Consider the following 18,240-nt stretch of genomic DNA (forward strand, 5'->3'; position numbering starts at 1 on the left):
TGCATATTATTTAATAATGCAAACTGCACTATTATAATGCACAATATCGGTCTTACTTTTTGAATAACCTCGTTTTATTTTTATTTTATTTTTGTTGTTTATGTAAAACATGTGGCAGTGTCTCAGTATAAGGATCTATCTAACCACTCCCAAAGACCATTCGTTGCAATGTTTGCATTGTCCACAAGGGGGCAGCAGAGTACCTCATATTTCATGAACAGCCACCACACAGAAAGTTTCTCCATCTTCAGAAAACAGTACTGCATGATTTGTTGTATCCTATTTATTAAGGATTAGAAACACTGAAAAAGACACTCAAAACACCTATGAAAACATGAAAAAATACACATCGAATAGCAAAAGATTTGTATAAACCGCTGATAACACTAATACTAAGGCTATGAAACCTTTTATTGACAATATCGTCAGCTGTCGCTGATGTTGGCACCATGCTAAGATAGTGTTGTTCACATATAAGAGTTTATTCTGTGAGCAGAAACCTGAGCCTTGAGATGTTGGGCCTTTTTTTTTTACAGAGAGGTGTGAATATGCAGCTGCAGCAACCATGCAGTGATTTATTGGTGTATTTTTGGTCCATCCATGTTTCAATTTCAGTGAATGTGGTCTGTGCAGGGTTGTCCCAGTTATTTAGTTTCCTAGAACAGGTTTAGGTGCCTTCCTTATCCTAAGGGTATAAAAGTGGGGAAACAGGGTGCAAAGATGGACAGGTGGATGAAAAAACTATAAATAGCTAATTTAAAAAAAAAAAAGTTAGAGACATGATGGACACAGATCACTGGACAGAGTAAATCATGACAGATGTTTGTACGTTTAAAGGGCTGGACTGAGCAAAGGCCTGGTCAGGAGAGTGGTGGCAGGGATCGGGTACTGACCGGGCAGTACTTCCCCCTGGATGGTGATGGAGGAGGCTGGGTAAGATGTGGTGATGATGGGAATGGGCGGATGTGTCCTCCATAGTACTCTCGCCCAGTCTCTGAGGCCTCAGCTTCCGGATCCTGAGACCGACCTCTGGGCCTGCGTAGCTGAGGGGGAGTGGGTGAGCAGGTGGGCATGCACCGGAAATGAGAGGGAGAGTGGTGGGAAGACATACGGCAGATAGGGGAAGAATAACACCCGGGAGCTGAGTGGCGACTTGGTGATGGATGGCGACCGGGTGAGCGGTGCCGGCCAGGTGAAGAGTGCCTCCCTCTCAGCGGTTCCTTGGTCTGTTTGGGGGATTTGTTTGACTTAGGAACCTTGGATGTCTTAGGTGTATTGGGTGATCTGGGAATGGGATGAGTGGTGGGGTAAGAACTGGATGAGTGAGAGGTGAGGCCTTGGCTGGGAGAGGCAGGGTCTCCATTGTTGGCAATCTTGTAGAGGAAGACATCATACTGAAGGGGCGGGTTGTTCTCTGGGTGAAGCTTGGCCTCTTTGGGGAGAAGCACTTCCAGGCCAATAGTCACTCCATCCTGATGTTGAAATATGGTAAGTGGAGAAGATTGCAACAATGCAGGAAGAGTCATGAAGGCAAAAACATGAAATCAAATTACATTGACAAGCACAGGGGTGACAGTGGGCCCCTGGGATAGCTGAAAGCTACAGTATTGATTTTTAGATTCTTGGTGTAATTAGCTTTTGGGGGAAAATGATGAGAAATACCAAATAACAAATACTGTGCTGATTTACATGTCCGGCAACTACAGAGCAACATTCAATTAATATTCACTCTCAAACTCCTGTGGCTCTTGTTCTCGATAACTCCAGAATAAGATCAGTGTCTGTTTGCTGAAGAAGGATGTAAGAGGCAGTAGCTCCAAAGAGTTACAGACTAGCTAGCTAAGCAGCGAGCTGAGAGACGCTTTGAGCTTCGTGGAGTTAAGGGAAACTGCACAGTTAGGTAATAATTTCCATTAGATACATAATAGAAATATAATGATTATAGCTTAAACTGTAATAAAATTTGGGACTAAGTGGCTATAAATGTTGAGAATTTATTTTAAACTGTTCTGAATATCAATATTCTTTTTCATAATGATGACATATATACTCACTGGCCACTTTATACAGGTACACTGCAGCAGCTCAGTGCATTTATGCATGAAGACAAGGTCTGCTGAGTTTCAAACAGAGCATCAGAATGGGGATGAACAGAAGTTTAAGTGACTTTGAATGTGGCATTGTTTGTTGGTGAACTGGTCTGACTCTTTTACAAACTGATGATTTGCTGGGATTTTCACATACAACCATCCTTGTTGATGTTCTCGGATGTTGGAGGAGAATTGCGACACCGCTTTGAACTTACATGAAGATAAAAGTAATTCAAATAACCACCCGTTACCACCCATTATCTCTGAACTTTATGTTAAAGCTTGAAGCAGGTGGGTCAGCAGAAGACCACACTGGGTGCCACTCCTGTCACCTAAGAACAGGATACTGAAGCTACAATTCAAAGAGCTCACCATTATTGGACAACAGAAGATTAGACCAGCGTTGTCTGGTCTGATGAGTCTTTCTGGTGCGACATTCAGATTAGAGGGTCAAAATTTTGTGTAATCAACATGAAAGCATTGCTCTATCCTGCCTTGAATCAATAGCTGAGGCTGGTGGTGGTGCTGTAACAGTGTGGGAGATTTACTTTTGGTTGCTGACCATGTCCATCCTTGTTATCCTGAAGTGTAACACACCATGTCACAAAGCTCAATCATCTCTAACTGGTTTCTTGAACATGACATGAGTTCGCAAATAGTTGCCACAGTCACCAGATCTGAATACAACAGAGCACCTTAGGGATGCTGTCATTTCAATATGGACCAAAATCTCTGAGAAATGTTTCAGCACCTCGTTGAATCTATACGACGAAGAATTAAAGCAGGGGCTCCAACCTGGCACTAGCAAGGTGTACCTAAAAAACTGTCAGGTGAGTGTATATGATACTTAAAAACACTGCTGTCAGAAGAGGTGTTTAGCGTAGATGAATAAAAATAACTATGGCGAATTACATTCTCATCAGTGTAAGTACAGAGTGGAAGTTGGAATTTGGGGGGTATTCAAACAGGAACATGTGTACTTCTTAATACATGGAAAGTACAGATAAAGGAGCATACTACATCAAAAATTAAAAAAAACAAAAGAAAACTCAGAAATCCTGTTTCCCTCTGCCAGTCTGGTTAAAAAGCCTGCGTTAAATTTCTTCATATTGAACAAAACATGTTTCATTTGAACCTTTTATTGCGGTTTCTATTCATTTGAGGGAGCTGTCCATGGTTCTGAATGGGCAATCACTATTGTGTGTGCAGACGGTGCAATCTGTGAGGAGCCTACTGTAGCACAAAAGCAGGGTCAGCCGAGCATTCAGTTATTATTAGCGGGAGAGCAGCTGGGCAGTAGTTAGCTTCATCATAGGCAGACATGCAGAGAAAGAAAGAAAGAAAGAGAAGAAAAAGAAAGAGCTGGACAGAGAGATACAGTCTGGAGGAAAGCTCACAACAACACACGGGGACAAGCTGGGTAAATTAAAAAGATTTATTCCAACAACCGTGAACTGCAATCCTCCATGTATACCAAAAAAAGTACAAAAGAATAGCAAGGTACATTAAAGCATTATAAATCACACTGAAAATCAAGACACAGCGTGTGTAATATATCTATTGTATATAGTATATCAACTCCGAGCAGTTACTTTGACCTCATGTAATCTAGACATATCCACTTATTAGCAAAGATTAATATTTCGCAAATACAGATCCACTTAATTTCCACGTACTTCTTTTTATTTTATTTTTTGTTGCAAATATTATGTTTTCAGACACTTTTCATTGATAACACCAATGCATGCGGGCAGAGAGCGACAGTAAGGCGGGGCAAGCAGAGGTAAGGGGAAGGAGGGGCTGGGGAAATGTGAGAAAAGACAGCAAAGGATTTCATTGGCCAAAGACCAAGGCAGGGCATCAGCAGAAAGGAAAGTCAGTCAATAGTTGGTCCAAGCCAGAGGTTTTAGTCCAGCATAAGGGGCGGATATGAAAGGAAGGAGGAGGCGGCACCACTATGTGATCAGTGTTGGCATGGTAGCCTTGTAAACAAGACTATTGTGCTTTTCAAGTTGTATCTTTAATTCATGTTGTGCTTACTTTTTACATTAGGTCTCATCAGACTGCTAGAAATGCACAGTATGCACTTTGCATGGTGTAAACGATGTTAGCCTCGGCGCTATGTCGTTTGTGTGTGTGTGTGTGAGTGTGTGTGCACACTTTAACAGAAGGTGAAGCTTTATACCAGGTTGTTCTGGAGCATGTTTACCTCGGCTTTTTCCTCCGTGTTGTTAGGAGTGAGGCCGTGGTCGTGGACGGCGGAGGCCGGGCGGTTGTTCTCGTGCTTTGGGGAGTGAGAGTTGAGGATGTTCATAGACCCCTCCTCCTTGGGCTGCGGGGACTTGGCTTGGTTCTCCTGCTTCTGCGGCTCATCCTGCAGAGAAAGTTGGTTACGCTTCACAGATGCTTCATATGCAGAGAAAACGAAATTTTAATGACGAGGTACAAAACTATTCTGGGAAATACAACAACACTTCCATGGTGCCAGTCTTACAACTTACAACTCAAAGCTTTATCCATCTCACATCTGCACCTACAGGCACCTTAAAATCCCCAATTAACCTGACGCACATGTATTTGGACTGTGGGAGGACAATCCAGCATGCAAGGTGAGAACAAAAGCCTCTGGAAACTTCCAAACCAGACTTTTTCTTTGCTGTAAGAGAAAACCTTTACACCAGTGTGCAGCTAATATGCAAGACATGCACAGAGAGACTTACCAGAATGTAGTAAATGTGTTTTATCTAACTTAAATCATCAAGTAATTAGTGGAACCTTAAAAATCTACAAGTTCTTTTTATTTTGGGGGGAATTTGGTGAAACATTTGAACAATTTTGGAAGATTTGCTTTTAAAAAAGTTATGTCAAGTGGTTCCATACAACTCTTTTAGGTAGCTCCTAAGAAACTGTTTAAGTTTATCTGAGTCATTTGCTTGTGAAATACTTGTCTTATGTAGATACATTTTTTTGAGTGCACAGTATTTTGTTGAAAAATCACAAACACACTCAAGTACATTTTTTAAAAAACTATTTTGGTCAGTAAATCCAGCTAAACAGAATTCTTGTAAAATAATAATAGTGAGATTTCCTTTTTAAATTACTCTTTTTACTCTCTTAGCTGTGCAGATATGCATCTTTTACTGCTTGGGAATATAGATATGTGTACACTTTTTCCCCTGGCGAAGGTAAAGTTATGTTGAGGTCTAATAATCATCCTCAGGGGGGTCTATTTTGTGTAAGATTGCACCTTTAATTACAGAACTGAACTTTTACTGTACTGTTGTTTGCAAGAGTGTGCAATCACTTGCTCAGGCAGTCATTTAACAGGGAAAAACTGCTTAGTGTGTGCTGGGGAAAGATCTAATATAGTGGCGCATCGCTGTGCATTACGATTTTGCAGAGACAACTTAATCTGAACTGGCAGAAATACACTGCCAGACTAGGAGAGACAGACATCGCAGAGTAACTGGCCTAACTGAACTTAAAGATGACATTTATAACTGGTTAAAACAAAAAACACACAAAAAACCCTTCCAGAAAACCCTTCCCCTCTTGCTTGCTCAAGATAATCATTCTTGAAAATCACGGAAAAACCACCACCACCACCTTCACATCCAGGCCTTTATCTAATCAGCTAATCATACCGCAGCATAAAAAAAAAAACCTGTTGGACCTATGACATTTAAAAGAAATTGCAATACAGGACATGTACCTGCAGGGGCTTTTTAACCCCCCGACCTGACATTTAGAGGATCCGGAAGATACCGAAAAGTAGCTATAATCACTACACTGAAATGCCAGCACCGCTCTCAGAGCAGCAGCTTATTTTTAAAAAAAAAAATCCTAATTTGATCACTTCAGGTAGTTCAGCTAAGTGTCGCTAATGGACTGAGAATCAGAATTCATTTCTGCAGATCAAATGTGAAGTCAGTCCCAGAGACTTGTTTTTGTAAGATGCAAATCCATTGTGTTTCGTGTCCGTGTGTCAGGCTCGTAATTGTTCAAGCTATCCATTGATTGGCTTTTCACTAACATCTGAAGGTCAAAGTCACATCAGGCGGTAAGTAGGGCACAATCGATCAGTTTCACTGGCTACTGTTGTACGCAATTCGCCGAACGCCCTTTCACATCAAAACAGGTTCCGAAAATTTAAAGTCGTGCTGTTGCTGTTGATCTCCTACACCCCCTACGCCGTTTAGGTTATTCTCCTATTATATCCGTCTTTATTCACAAGAATCCACACTGAATTTTAAGTATGAATTTACTCATGCATCAGTAACCTTCTCTATTGCCTTAGTAACCCAGCAGGCGATTGATGGATGTAAACAGGGGAACAAACACATCTTCCTGCAAACACAACACCCCCACAACACACACGCACACACACACAAAAGAATTGTGGACAGAAATGAATGCATTACTGCATGCTACAGAATGCACAACCTGTGGAGGGGTACTGGGGAGAAAAGAGGAAACCTGCTGCAGGGGGACCCAAAATGGCTGTTTGAGCTGCATGAAGAGCAAGCAGCTGAGACAAAATGGTGGCTCAATTTCCTCAGCGAGCTTCTCAGGAAGCTGCAGAGGCGCAGGTAGGAGAGGCAGCAAATGTATGAACTCGCTGTTTCTCCACACAGCGATGCCTACATATCTGAACAACTGGCTGCAGGACGCCTGGCAGGGTGTGATTAATCATTACAGCTACATGGAATTCAGCTGATACGAGATCAGGTGCGGGAAGAGGTCGTGGAAGTGACAGCTTGCAGCGTATAAAGTGCAAAAGATTTACAGTACTGTGCAAAAGTCTTGAGCCGCATCTCTTTTCTTGATATTTTGCTGAGATAATGAGAAATAGATGTGGCGATTTATTAAAATGTGCAAGTATTCATGCATATAAGGCAAAAAAAGGAGTTTGTATAATTCTACCTTTAATCCACCTTTATTGTTCAACACAGCCTGAACTCTTTTAGTCAAGCGTTCTTGTAATTTCTTTAACTAATCTTCAGAAATAGTTCTCTAGGTTTCTTGAAGGACATTCAAAGCTTTTCTTTGGAAGAGAGTTATTTAGGGAGGCCAATCCATGACTGATAGTTCTTCACCGTGTGTTTGTCTATTTCAGGCATTTACTGCATTGGAAGTGTGGTCATTGTCATGGTAAAAAAAAAAAAATGAAGCTGTTGCCGATCTAATGCTTTCCAGATGGTTTTGCATGATGAATTCTGTGTTTGGAATTTCATCAGTTTTGACAACAATTCCAACACCACTGGCTGAAATTAATATGCAACCCCTGACGGAGCCTCCACCATGATTTACAGATGGCTGTAGACATTGTTGTACCTCTCTCCTGACCTACTCTGTACATGCTGATGAAGGTTTGAACCCCCCAAAAAATGCAATTGATCCAACATGATGGGTTTTGTGACAGGCTGCTAGTAACAAAGTGCTCATACAGATACAATTTAAAACTGGTTCTTTGCTAATTGTCTATGTGTTGAATCAGGTGTCTTTTTTACACTTGAATGCCTCTGAAAATGGTCAGATCCAAGGACTGGACTGAAAATGGGTGAAAACGCAGCCAAATGGAAAAACTCTGAATGACCCTCACAAAGCCTGAGGAACTATTGTTCAAGAAAACTTTAAAACACATGGGAATGTCTGGCTACTTGAAACAAAATATAAAGGAGTAATGGGTGGTTCGAGATTTTTGCACAATACTGTAAGTTTCTGGCAGTTTCACAGTTGGGGACTTTAAAGCAAAGCCAGGGAGGAAGACTAATGTAGGCAATGTGGGCATCTCCTTTGTGCTTACCTGGAGCTGATTATAAGAATTTCTGGGTTTATAGTCCCAGGTAAAGCTGGCTGTTGATGGCCTCTGAGGGGAATTGGTCAGGGTGAAAAACATTAAACACAGACATACGCTACATTTTCATCTATGTCTTGATATAACAGGACAACATTATGGTGTGTTTTGGTGTGCCTGCAAACTTCAGATGGCAGTTTAATAACAAGAACAGTGCAGCAGAAACATACAGTAGACTGAATCATCAAGCGAAGCTGGCAGGGAGACAACACAGGAGAGAACACAATGAGGTGGGAAGGGGGAAAAATATATAGAAAAATGAAATAAAACCTAAGAAAAAGGGGGGAAAGGGGCCAAACATGAGGAGAGCTGGGCATACCTGACAGATAATGTTGTCATAGTACGCCAGGTTGTGAGTATGAGCTTGGGGAGCGGGCGGAGGGGTGTCACACAGTTTCCTTACGTTTGGCTGTGAGCCGTCAGCTGTTGTGGAAACTGAGAGGCCGTCCGTCTGTGGCTCGCTGCTCTGTGGGCGGTACTTACTGCAGGATGGCAGAGAGAGAGATTTGTGTGGTAAATATTTGGAGTAATATGGTTGTTTTTTGCATTCATATCTTTAAGAGCTGCATTTTTTCTCCACTACGTATACCAGCTCGCACAAAACACATGTCACTTCTGTGAAAACCAAATAATTTAGCAGACTGACTATAGACTTCCTTTCACATGTGCTCTGCTTTGACTGCCATGTGCTTGTAATAAGGTTGTCACCTCGCTTTGCACCGACCAAACTGTGAGTCACAGCTCTCTTTTCAAAAATATTTTCTCACTTCCCGGTCAAACGCACACACCTGCGTTTGCGAAGGCGCTTGTTCTCGTTCTTGAGGTGGTGCAGCCTCTTGGCAAAGAATACGATGATCATAAAAAGCAGCAGGAGGACCACGGAGGACACGCCCACCACCACGCACAGCACCTGGAACTCGGTGACGGCCCAGTCGCAACGCGCACCTTTGTTCCACACGTAGTCCTGCACATTGCACCTGGATTAAGAAGGAATATAAAGAGACCATATTAATTTATTATTATTAACTTTCTGTCTTTCTTTCTATCCTCAAAATAAAAAAGCCAAATGCCCAAGAAGGTGTGTGCCTGTGTGCCAGAATTATGCCTACAATGTGTAAGTGTAAACTTGTACTCAGAGCTATTGACATGCTGTCCTGAGGTCTTTCCAGCAAAGCAGGGATTTGGCCTGCAGCCTAGCCCCTTAATGAGATCAAAGGATCAGAACACGTGTGTGTGTGTGTGTGTGTGTGTGTGCGTGCGTGCGTGCGTGCGTGCGTTTTCCATATTCCTGATCTTTTTCTGTCAAACTACTTACAACTTTTTCACTGCTGTTTGAGCATATGTAAGTGTGTGTGTCCATATGCATGTGTGTGTGTGTGTGTGTGTGCATATTACTCAGCAGGTATGATAAGATAAGCAACAGTTTGCCTCCAGGCTTACAGAGAGGCTGCAGGAGAGGGCAGATGGTGCCATCAAGGCGTGAATGAATGCTTGTGCATTTGCATGAGCAGTGTGCGAGCGCGCGAGTTTGTGTGACCTCAGTGTATTGTCATCTTTCTCGTACTTTCTATTTGTGCATGCTGTGTGTCTCCGTCAGCTGCCAGCAGCCTAACAACACACACACCCTCTTTTACGCCCTGCCTCCAAAACCCAAAACTGAGATTATCTCTTGGGGACCCTGCTGTGATCTTGACAAACCCTTGTGACACATCAGGCCAGCCTTCTGTTTCCGTGTTTGTGCGTGCGTGTGTGTGTCTGTGTTTCCAGTGTTCATGCTACATCTTTTCAATTGTGTGGGAGAACAAGCATATTGGAAATTATCCCAAGAAGACAAATTAAAAAGGGGAATATTTTAGCACCCAACGACCCTCTCGGGCACCCCTGCTGCCTTGCACATAATGTGCACACACAAATGCCAGTTGCTCACCAAAAAGTCACATCCTGCCTTTAAATTACTATGCATGATGGAAAAAGGAAGACTGTATGATCCTGTGTTTGCATAGCTCTCACCTGCAGAAGGCTCCCATTCCTGGCACTACGGTGCACACCCCTTGATTGAAGCAGAAATTGGGTTTGACGTCACACTGAGATACACACACCCCAGGCCCAGACTGCACAAAGCCCAGCCTGCAGCCACCCTCCCCCATGGCACCTCCTAAGCCTAGCCCCTCATCCTGGTCTTGCCCTGACATGGGAGGAGCTGGTAAGGGTGGCCTGCTGTCCACGTTAGGCTTGACCTTGTCGGGAACAGCAGGAGAACCAGACAGGAGCGGATTCTCATCCTCCATTTCTGCTGGAGGTGACGGGGAGGGTTCGGGTTCTGGGGTTGTATCGACTGCCGAGGGGTCGTCATCATCGGGGGATAGATAGTCGTAAAAATCAGAAAGGGTCCATGATGTAGGGTCGCCTGGCTTCTGCTTTTGGGGCTTGGGGGCTTTTGCCCATCCCAGAGCAGCATCGGAGGGCACGACGTCGGGGGCAGGACTGTGAAACTCCACGGTGATGACGTCATCGGATAAGGGGTTCCCGGGCTGATCTGGACCCCCACCTCCTGCGGTTAGCTCCTCCGCCACAGGTGGGTCCTCCTCTACAAAATCCAAGTGGACGCGCTTATGTGAGTGGTGGTGTTTGGTGGAGCTGAGTGGGAGTTTGGCACCAAACACAAGGCCTGCTCCAATCAGATGGTCTCTCTCTGCTGAGTCATCACTTAGCACCATCCTGGTGTTCAAGGCCTCCTTGTTGACAGATGAATGGTTGTGATGATGGTGGTGTTTGCCAATTGAATGCCTCCCTGTCAATCACACACAACAAGGGTTAAGAGCTCAACTTTTGACTTTTAACTCTGGAAACTGTGAAGCATGCAGTTCATGCTTTCCATTAAAATCTGTAGCCTCTAGACCCAAGCCATCGCAGCAGCCAAAGAAGACATTAAACAGCTGCTTTAAAAGCCTTTTATTGGGTGAACCTACTTTGATGTGTGAAACTGAGGAACCCTGACATATTTACAAATCATAACACCAAAGAATAACAGAAAACTGAATTGTTTTGGCTTTTATTTGCTGTGGTCTTACTCTTCACAAAAAGTACACACAAAGGTTTTTATAGATAGATTTAACCAGTCCGAAGGTGCTGAGTCTAGTTTTGTATGATAAAGACTGAGGCCCAAGGATAAAGTGTGAATGGCTTTGGTAGATCCACTGCAGTCTCCACCACAGCCTTGTGCAGAGGTGCTTTAGAGTTGTATTAGCCTGGTTTTCTAAGAGAATTCACCATCTCCCTGACTATTAACTCCTCTGAGCTTTAAAATATTATTCAATTATAAACCAAAAAATACAAAATCTATTCAGTGTGAGTGAAAGTGTTACTAAAAACTTGGCTCCACTTTCCCTTTGAAAAGCCAACTGATTACTTGTCAAAGAAATGTCAACAAGAGCTGAAGACTGCATGATGTAGGATTAGCGCCTGAGTCATGTGCTCTAGTGACCGAGACCGGGTGAGGATTAGATTAGGGGTTAGAGTTGTAGGTTAGAAGCCGCCTGGCTGGAAACTTCTCTTGCTTTTAGCAGTCTACAGAGAAAGACGCACACTCATAGGCAGAAAGGCGAAGATATCACCAGAAAAGTCTTAAAATCTTCCAGCAGGCAGCAGACTGCTAATTGGCCCCTCACTGCATGCTCATTCTCGGCAGCCACACATAATTAAAACCCACAGAACTCTCTTTTAAATTCAAGCGGAGACACGTATTTCCAAAAGAATTTGGTAACACTGCAAAAAAAATGCACTTGATATCTTGACAAATTTCCACTTGGTGAAATGGTGCAGCTATAAAACGCAGAGTCTCTGTGATTTAAGCCAGCGTGAGCATTATATCACCTCAGTAAATCTGGCAAATAGTTTAAGCAAGATAAGGAAATAACAGGATACTATCAAAGGCAGTTTCAGCCTCCTACTTTTGGGCATCTAGGAATAATAAGTGGGTAAAAAGGAAGGTAGGTGTAGTAATAGCTCAGAGGTTAGGAAAGCAGGCTTTTAGTTTGAAGATTAGAGGCCAGCTGCTGGGATCTCCTCCTGCCTGTGAGATTCAGTTTGGGGTTGGGGGTTTTTTGTACATGATGTCTGACTAGACTAAGGTTATTACACAAAAACTTAATTTAGACATTACAAGATTAATTTGTTTTATTCCATAAAAGTTGGAGTGATTTTTAGAGTGCAGTATGACTGTGTGTGGAGTCCACTTCAGAGCTGTCTTTCTAAAACACAGTGAAACTATAGGGTGGGCACTGGATGTGTGGAAGGTGGGTTGCAGGCTACCCAGTACTACTTCTTCTTTCTAAGTGATTCCCTGGCTCCTGCTAAGAAATTAGAAACAGCACGGTGCTATTTTTCCATTGGCTGAAAAAATTTCACTTTTTGATTGGGTGAGGAGCACACATGCCTGAGTGAGCTCAGCTACTCCCTGTCTGGCATATGATGCTGTGTTCATACATTTAGATTTTCTTTCTTGCCAGGACTCAAATGATACCCCTCCCACACTGAAGACACTCGGGCCAAATTTTAAGGATATCTGTTTAAACTGAAACATTTTTAAAGCATTATTTATACTAAATTGTAACGTTGTCAGCTTGGCATTCATTTGGGCACAGGGAGAGAAATCAAGCCTGACATCTAAACGCAAAAATTCCCCAAATGTGAAATTCACAAATTAGCACATAACAAGGAGGCGCTGCTGATTGCTGCTGGAAACACACCTGACCAAGAACTGTTTGAGCACTTTAAAAAAACACAACATATCGTTTTTACACATATGTTTTACTGCAATTAAACAAACGAGATACCGTAATTTGTTCCCAGAGTTCATAAATGTGTATTTTTTCTGCAGCTGAACAATAACAGATGAGCTGATGTTTATCATTTTTGTTCTGAGTTAAACTAAAAGCTTTAGCTTTTAAGTTTTAAACAGACATAAAAGAGCACTAAACGAATCCTGAAGCATATCAGAGGATTGTGCAACAGCATTAATGATGTAGAAGTATAACTTTTACAGAATTAAAAAAAAAACACTTTTCTGGATGTAAAGCAAAAAAACTTTTTAAGTGGTTTTCCTGAGATTTTACTGGTGATCCTGTATATAAAGTTTATATGTGTTGGACACAACTAAAGTTAATGTAGATGGTGGTTCAAAGTATTTCTTTCATTAAAGAAAGAAAGAAAGAACTGGCTGCAGTGTTCCCACAGTTCACTACATTTCAAGAAGCCACTTCTTCACACTTTTCCACTGGCTCGTACATCTGCAAATGGCCAAACATGGCTGGGCTGGACAGCTTCTCTCCCACCAGCACCCTGAGATCAACGTGTCCAATGAGATCCCTGCTTTCAGTGTCTGGCACTTCATTCGGGACTAATACAAAAACCATCTGAACGTGCCTCGAGTCACGGAGACTAGCGGTGGCTGAGGAACCATGAGATTCACCTCACACACACATACACACACACACACAGTGCAGTTGCCATGGTGAGATGTAAAGAGGTGCCAGGTTGAAAGGAGGAATGGAGCGAGGGAGTTGCAGTGGAAACAGAGAATCTAGTGTTGGTGCTCTCTCTTGTTTTTCGATCAATCAGCCAAGCAGTCACTCTGCGTTTTATGCCAGCTCCATCTCTGGGAAAACTCAGGTGGCAAGGATTGCAATGCCTCACACTTTGGAGGAGAGACAGGCTCCACCGGCTAAATCTGATTACAATGAATTCTGCTTTCATTTAAAGGTTCAGTCTGCCGATTTGTTCTCTGTTGAGATGCGGATGCTGCGTATCCTGTTAGCAGCTGGCAGTCTTCGTGGAGATTACAAGAGCAAAGGGGCACAGGAAGAGATTACAAGGGCAAGATGATCAAATTGAATGCACGAGCCCCAGCTTGCTTAGCAGTCTTAGAAACAGTGCGATTTGTGCCTTTAGCTGCCGCTCGGCTCTTAACCTCTGGCATCACACGGAGCATGTCACCATGGTAACAAGTTTTACCTGAGGTCACTGTGATTGGTTGGAGTGCAGACTCCCAGCGGCCTTACCATCAGGGCACAGTGGGAAGGAACCCTGCACACAAGTACATTGTAACCACCTTTGACCACCAATATAAACCTAAAAGATGCTGACTACAGCTATTATTTTCACAGTCAGCAGTCAGGTAAAGGTGCCTACTGAGCAAAACTGCAACATCCAAATGTAAGAATGTATTAATACTTGAGCCTTATTGATTTATTTTACAATCAAACATTCATTTATGATGAAAACCTGCAGCCTCCGCCCATTGATCCGTGGGCATTCAAGATTTTTTTCCTCCTCCCCATCTCTGCGAAGGAAAGAAAATCAAGGAGATGCTGATGATCTGATGTATTCTGACATATTATGAGCTTTCTGGGGCTACGGGGCAGATGGACCTCACATTATGTACTGGATACACAGAAGCACACACATACTCACATGGAGGAACACTGGGGTTCTGGATTCAGTCCACATTGTTTTACCGGCATGGCCAACAAGAGAAATCTATTCCCGCAGGAATGTTTGTGTGTGTGTGGATTGACTAGCTTTGAGCTCAAAATGATTAGCCAATTAATCAATCAGCTGACTGCAAGAATAATCTCCAGTTTATATTTGATAATTTATTAAAATCAAGTAAAAGTGACAGATTTTTTTGGGGTGTGACTTTGTATCTTATGATGGTAACTCACCACCACATCACCGTTAGACAAAAATACCTTGACTAAAGGCAGCACTGAACTTGTGAACATTTTATAGACTAAATAAATAAAAACCAATGAAGTCAAATTACCCAGTCATGAAAAAAAAAACGTATATTATAAAGACATTAGTCTGCTGAAGCAAACCTCTCTGCGTGAGTAAAAGAACGTATTAAATTTGAGCTGAAAATGACGTTATGACAGCAGGTGCTGCATGTTAAGGGACTCTGCAGGAATACTAAAGCAGTAGTGAATCACTTTACTTGTTTCTTCGTTTTATGTGATGAGCAGGTTACTGTTTAGTGAAAAGCAAAATATCTAAAAGATTTGCATCTCCCCAGGCAGCCAGTGAAATAAGAATCCCCTGTAGGCCCCTGCTACTCTTAATTAAACAAATATCCCCTGGCAAGTGGTCTGCGGGCTTTAAACATGGGGGACAGGATGCCAGGCATATATTTACCGGTCAGTAGATTAGATTAGATTAGATAGAACTTTATTAATCCCTCGGGTGGGTTCCTCTGGGTATGACATTAACGCCTCGCTATCCACTGAGGGCGCGAGACAAGGCTGATGCGCGTGCTCGTGTGAACCCCAACGACCCTCTGCGTGCACAACCCACCCTGTTGCTGGGCAGCGACAGCAGTAGCGCTCATTTTTTATATTTCCAGGATTTTTCACATTTCCACCACTCGGGGGGAGCACGCGGGCGCGTGTCTATGCCACACAGATACACAGACAGACACACGCACAGAGCAGGAACCGTCTGTGTCAGATTTGTGTTCCCACAAATCCCAGGGGATGGACAGTAAACGAGAAGGAGGAGAGGGGAGCGGGGTTGGCCTGTCCAGTCGTCTCGCCCCCCACCCCTCCTTCTCCTCAATGTCTAGAGGAATTCAGTCCTTTCAGCACCATGAATGGGCCTCCTGTAGCCCGGCCACGGTGCACCTAATCCCGCCTTTGTCTGGGGAACGCACCGGCACGGCGGGTCGCAGCTGCAGTGCTGAACTGTAAAATGTGTCTGTCGCTGTGATCGTCCACAGACATCTCATTATTTTTCATTAAAAAAAATGTGCAGCCGGGTAGTAGATCTTACATCTTTGAATTAACATAATTACAGGCAGGGGGAGGTCCGCCCCCCCTCCTACCCGCCTTTCACACGCTTAATGAACCTGATACTGGCTGAACCCTGCCCACAGCCACTGGTTCAAGTGTCACTAGTGATCAGTACATATAGCAGCCAATAGGATGAGAGACAAAAAATATAAGGTTTATCTGCAGAATGTAGTGATTGGTTGGACTGAGAATCCAATTTTGTTCGTGCTATAAAAATGTGGACATTTGGGCATTTCTAATGGCGAATGGCCAAACTAATCAATGCATTGATAAATGTGTCCTCACAAAACAGAATTACCAAGCAAAGGCTTAATAATCATAATGGATAATGCCAACAGTGCCCACATTTTAAATGGCATCTATATTTCCATGGCGCATGCACGGACAATTGGATTTGTCATTATTTCTAATCTATGCCAAAGCAAGTGTGATTTGGATTCACGCACGTGCGCGTGCTTCCTTACAGAAATAATTAAAGGCAGCACGCACGCACAGGGTGGGACACGGTAGATCCGCGGACTTACCGTGAGCAGACACAGGGAGGATGACCATTGAGATGGTCAGGAGCACCTGCCAGGTCCCCAAACGGCTGTCAGCGCGCGCCATAACGTGGGCTTATTCCCTTGGATACAGTGATGCAAACTCTGGTCCTCGTTTCGCCGGTCAGACCGTGGACTGTACAATAATCCTCACAGAACTTCAGAGCTTGTCTGTTTTCGCCATGTCGCCTTTATCCTTCCAAACGCCTGATCTCTCTCTCAGCTGCAGTGTGTGCGCGCGCGTGCGTGTGTGTCAACTGTTTAACGGCTAGGGTTCGGTTCCATTGTCCCGGGCGGGTGTCCTCTTCTCCACAGCTTTTGCGCGTGTGCCACTCCGTCGACAGCTGAAGCGTCACCGCGAGGAGTTGTAGTAGTAAAATGCGCGCGACCAGCGAAGGGTCTGCAGACTAGATTCTAATGAGACTGGGTCGTCGAACTGATACGCCTTTTCCCAGCTTTTGGTTACACCGGCGAAGAACGCGCGCGCACAGTGCGCCTCGGTGTCAGAGTGCCAGGCCGCACGCGCACAGACAATCACTCGAGCAAATGCTCCCGGTGTCCAGTCTCTCGTGCAGAATGGGGGTGAGTGGGGGATTTAAACAGCGTCTGCTGTCACTGGAAGTCAATATGCTCCAGTTTACGCCACAGCTAATGTGTGTGTGAGCTTCGGTCCAAGAGTCTCTCTCTCTCTCTCTCTCTCTCTCTCTCTCTCTCTCTCTCTCCCCGTGTGGTTTTTATATGTCACCGGGTTATTTGGGCACATAATGCCTTTGGCCAACAGACAGAGAGAGGTTTGCTCTTCTTTAAGAGTGTGCGTTTAGATAATCCTCTTAGTCTTATATTGAGATATAGACTCCAGACAATAGCAGCTGCTGGTGAACAGCCGCCCCCCCCCCCCCCCCCCCCCCCCCCAACACACACACACACTCTGACCAAGCCAACATACCCCCTTTGGATCTCCTAAAGTATGATTTTCATAATCCCTCCCCAATTGTATCGCTTTCCCCCTCTATCTTCCTAAATCAGTTGCTTCCTAAAACAGTGTAATCACTGCTCTGTCACACGAATCCCTTCTCCCATCTCTGTGTCTGCACTACAGTCACCAACAGCTCACGAAATGGCCTGCGGAGGGCAGAGTATCTGCTCTACTCCTAAATGGGATTATGTCAAATACATTATGAAATAATTAGGACCAAATGCTCTGTTCCTAGTGAACAAATTACACTTTTCCTCATTACTCATTAAATCAGGAGTGAATTGATCCCAGCCAACACTGTGCGCTCCCTCCTGCTGTTCACTATCAATTACCCTAAAAAACACTAAAATCTAAAGAGTCCAAACACAATCAGTCTACACTCCTGACAACAGAACAGTAGAGTTTTTTTTTTTGTTTATTTATTTTTATTTTTTTATTTTTTTATATGAGATGGTGCTAGCAGGGTGGAGGGACAGCCACACAAGAGGATGACAGAGAAAGAGAGAGACATGAGGATTCAGGGGCTGGACAGAGATGTGTGTGCATAGAAAAGGGGTGAACCTTTGGTGGTGGAAATCGAGAAACAGAAAAATGTTCACAGATGCACTGCCAAACAGAGCAGAACAAAATTGCTTCCGCACCCAACTACTGCCCCTGCAAACACACACACACACACACACACACACACACACACACACACACACACACACACACACACACACAGAGAGATAGATAGATAGATAGATAGATAGATAGATAGATAGATAGATAGATAGATAGATAGATAGATAGATAGATAGATAGATAGATAGATAGATAGATAGATAGATCAAAATAAATGTACACAAGCACATGCATGTCATCTTTCAGTTGTCCCTCTTTCTTTGGTGATTGAATTCATTCGACTGTTTGGATATTTGCAGGGAGAGCTGTT

At 43.6% G+C, this 18,240-nt stretch overlaps 1 protein-coding gene across 5 annotated transcripts; it reads right to left on the minus strand.

Annotated features, from left to right (window-relative positions):
* Positions 1 to 282: 282 nt before the first annotated feature.
* Positions 283 to 17,000, minus strand: cspg5b (chondroitin sulfate proteoglycan 5b). Of its 5 annotated transcripts, none has more exons than XM_086279841.1 (7): positions 16,316 to 17,000; positions 9,958 to 10,738; positions 8,736 to 8,924; positions 8,351 to 8,429; positions 7,897 to 7,959; positions 4,300 to 4,464; positions 283 to 1,472 (listed from the first exon to the last, which is right to left on the minus strand). In XM_086279841.1, exons 1-7 carry the CDS (start codon positions 16,395 to 16,397, stop codon positions 861 to 863), a joined length of 1,971 nt encoding a protein of 656 aa, XP_086135967.1. In that variant the 5' UTR covers positions 16,398 to 17,000; the 3' UTR covers positions 283 to 860. The 5 variants fall into 5 exon arrangements, with proteins under 5 accessions (XP_086135967.1, XP_086135965.1, XP_086135968.1 ...); XM_086279839.1 differs by having other exon boundaries at positions 8,267 to 8,429; XM_086279842.1 differs by lacking the exon at positions 7,897 to 7,959 and having other exon boundaries at positions 284 to 1,472; positions 16,316 to 16,999.
* Positions 17,001 to 18,240: the final 1,240 nt, after the last annotated feature.

This window comes from Aulonocara sp. 'chitande type north' Nkhata Bay, linkage group LG22 (genome assembly GCF_057382095.1).
Source record: "Aulonocara sp. 'chitande type north' Nkhata Bay isolate Kocher_YH1m ecotype deep benthic linkage group LG22, A_spYH_male_GT1.1, whole genome shotgun sequence".
In the NCBI taxonomy this organism is placed as follows: domain Eukaryota; kingdom Metazoa; phylum Chordata; class Actinopteri; order Cichliformes; family Cichlidae; genus Aulonocara; species Aulonocara sp. 'chitande type north' Nkhata Bay.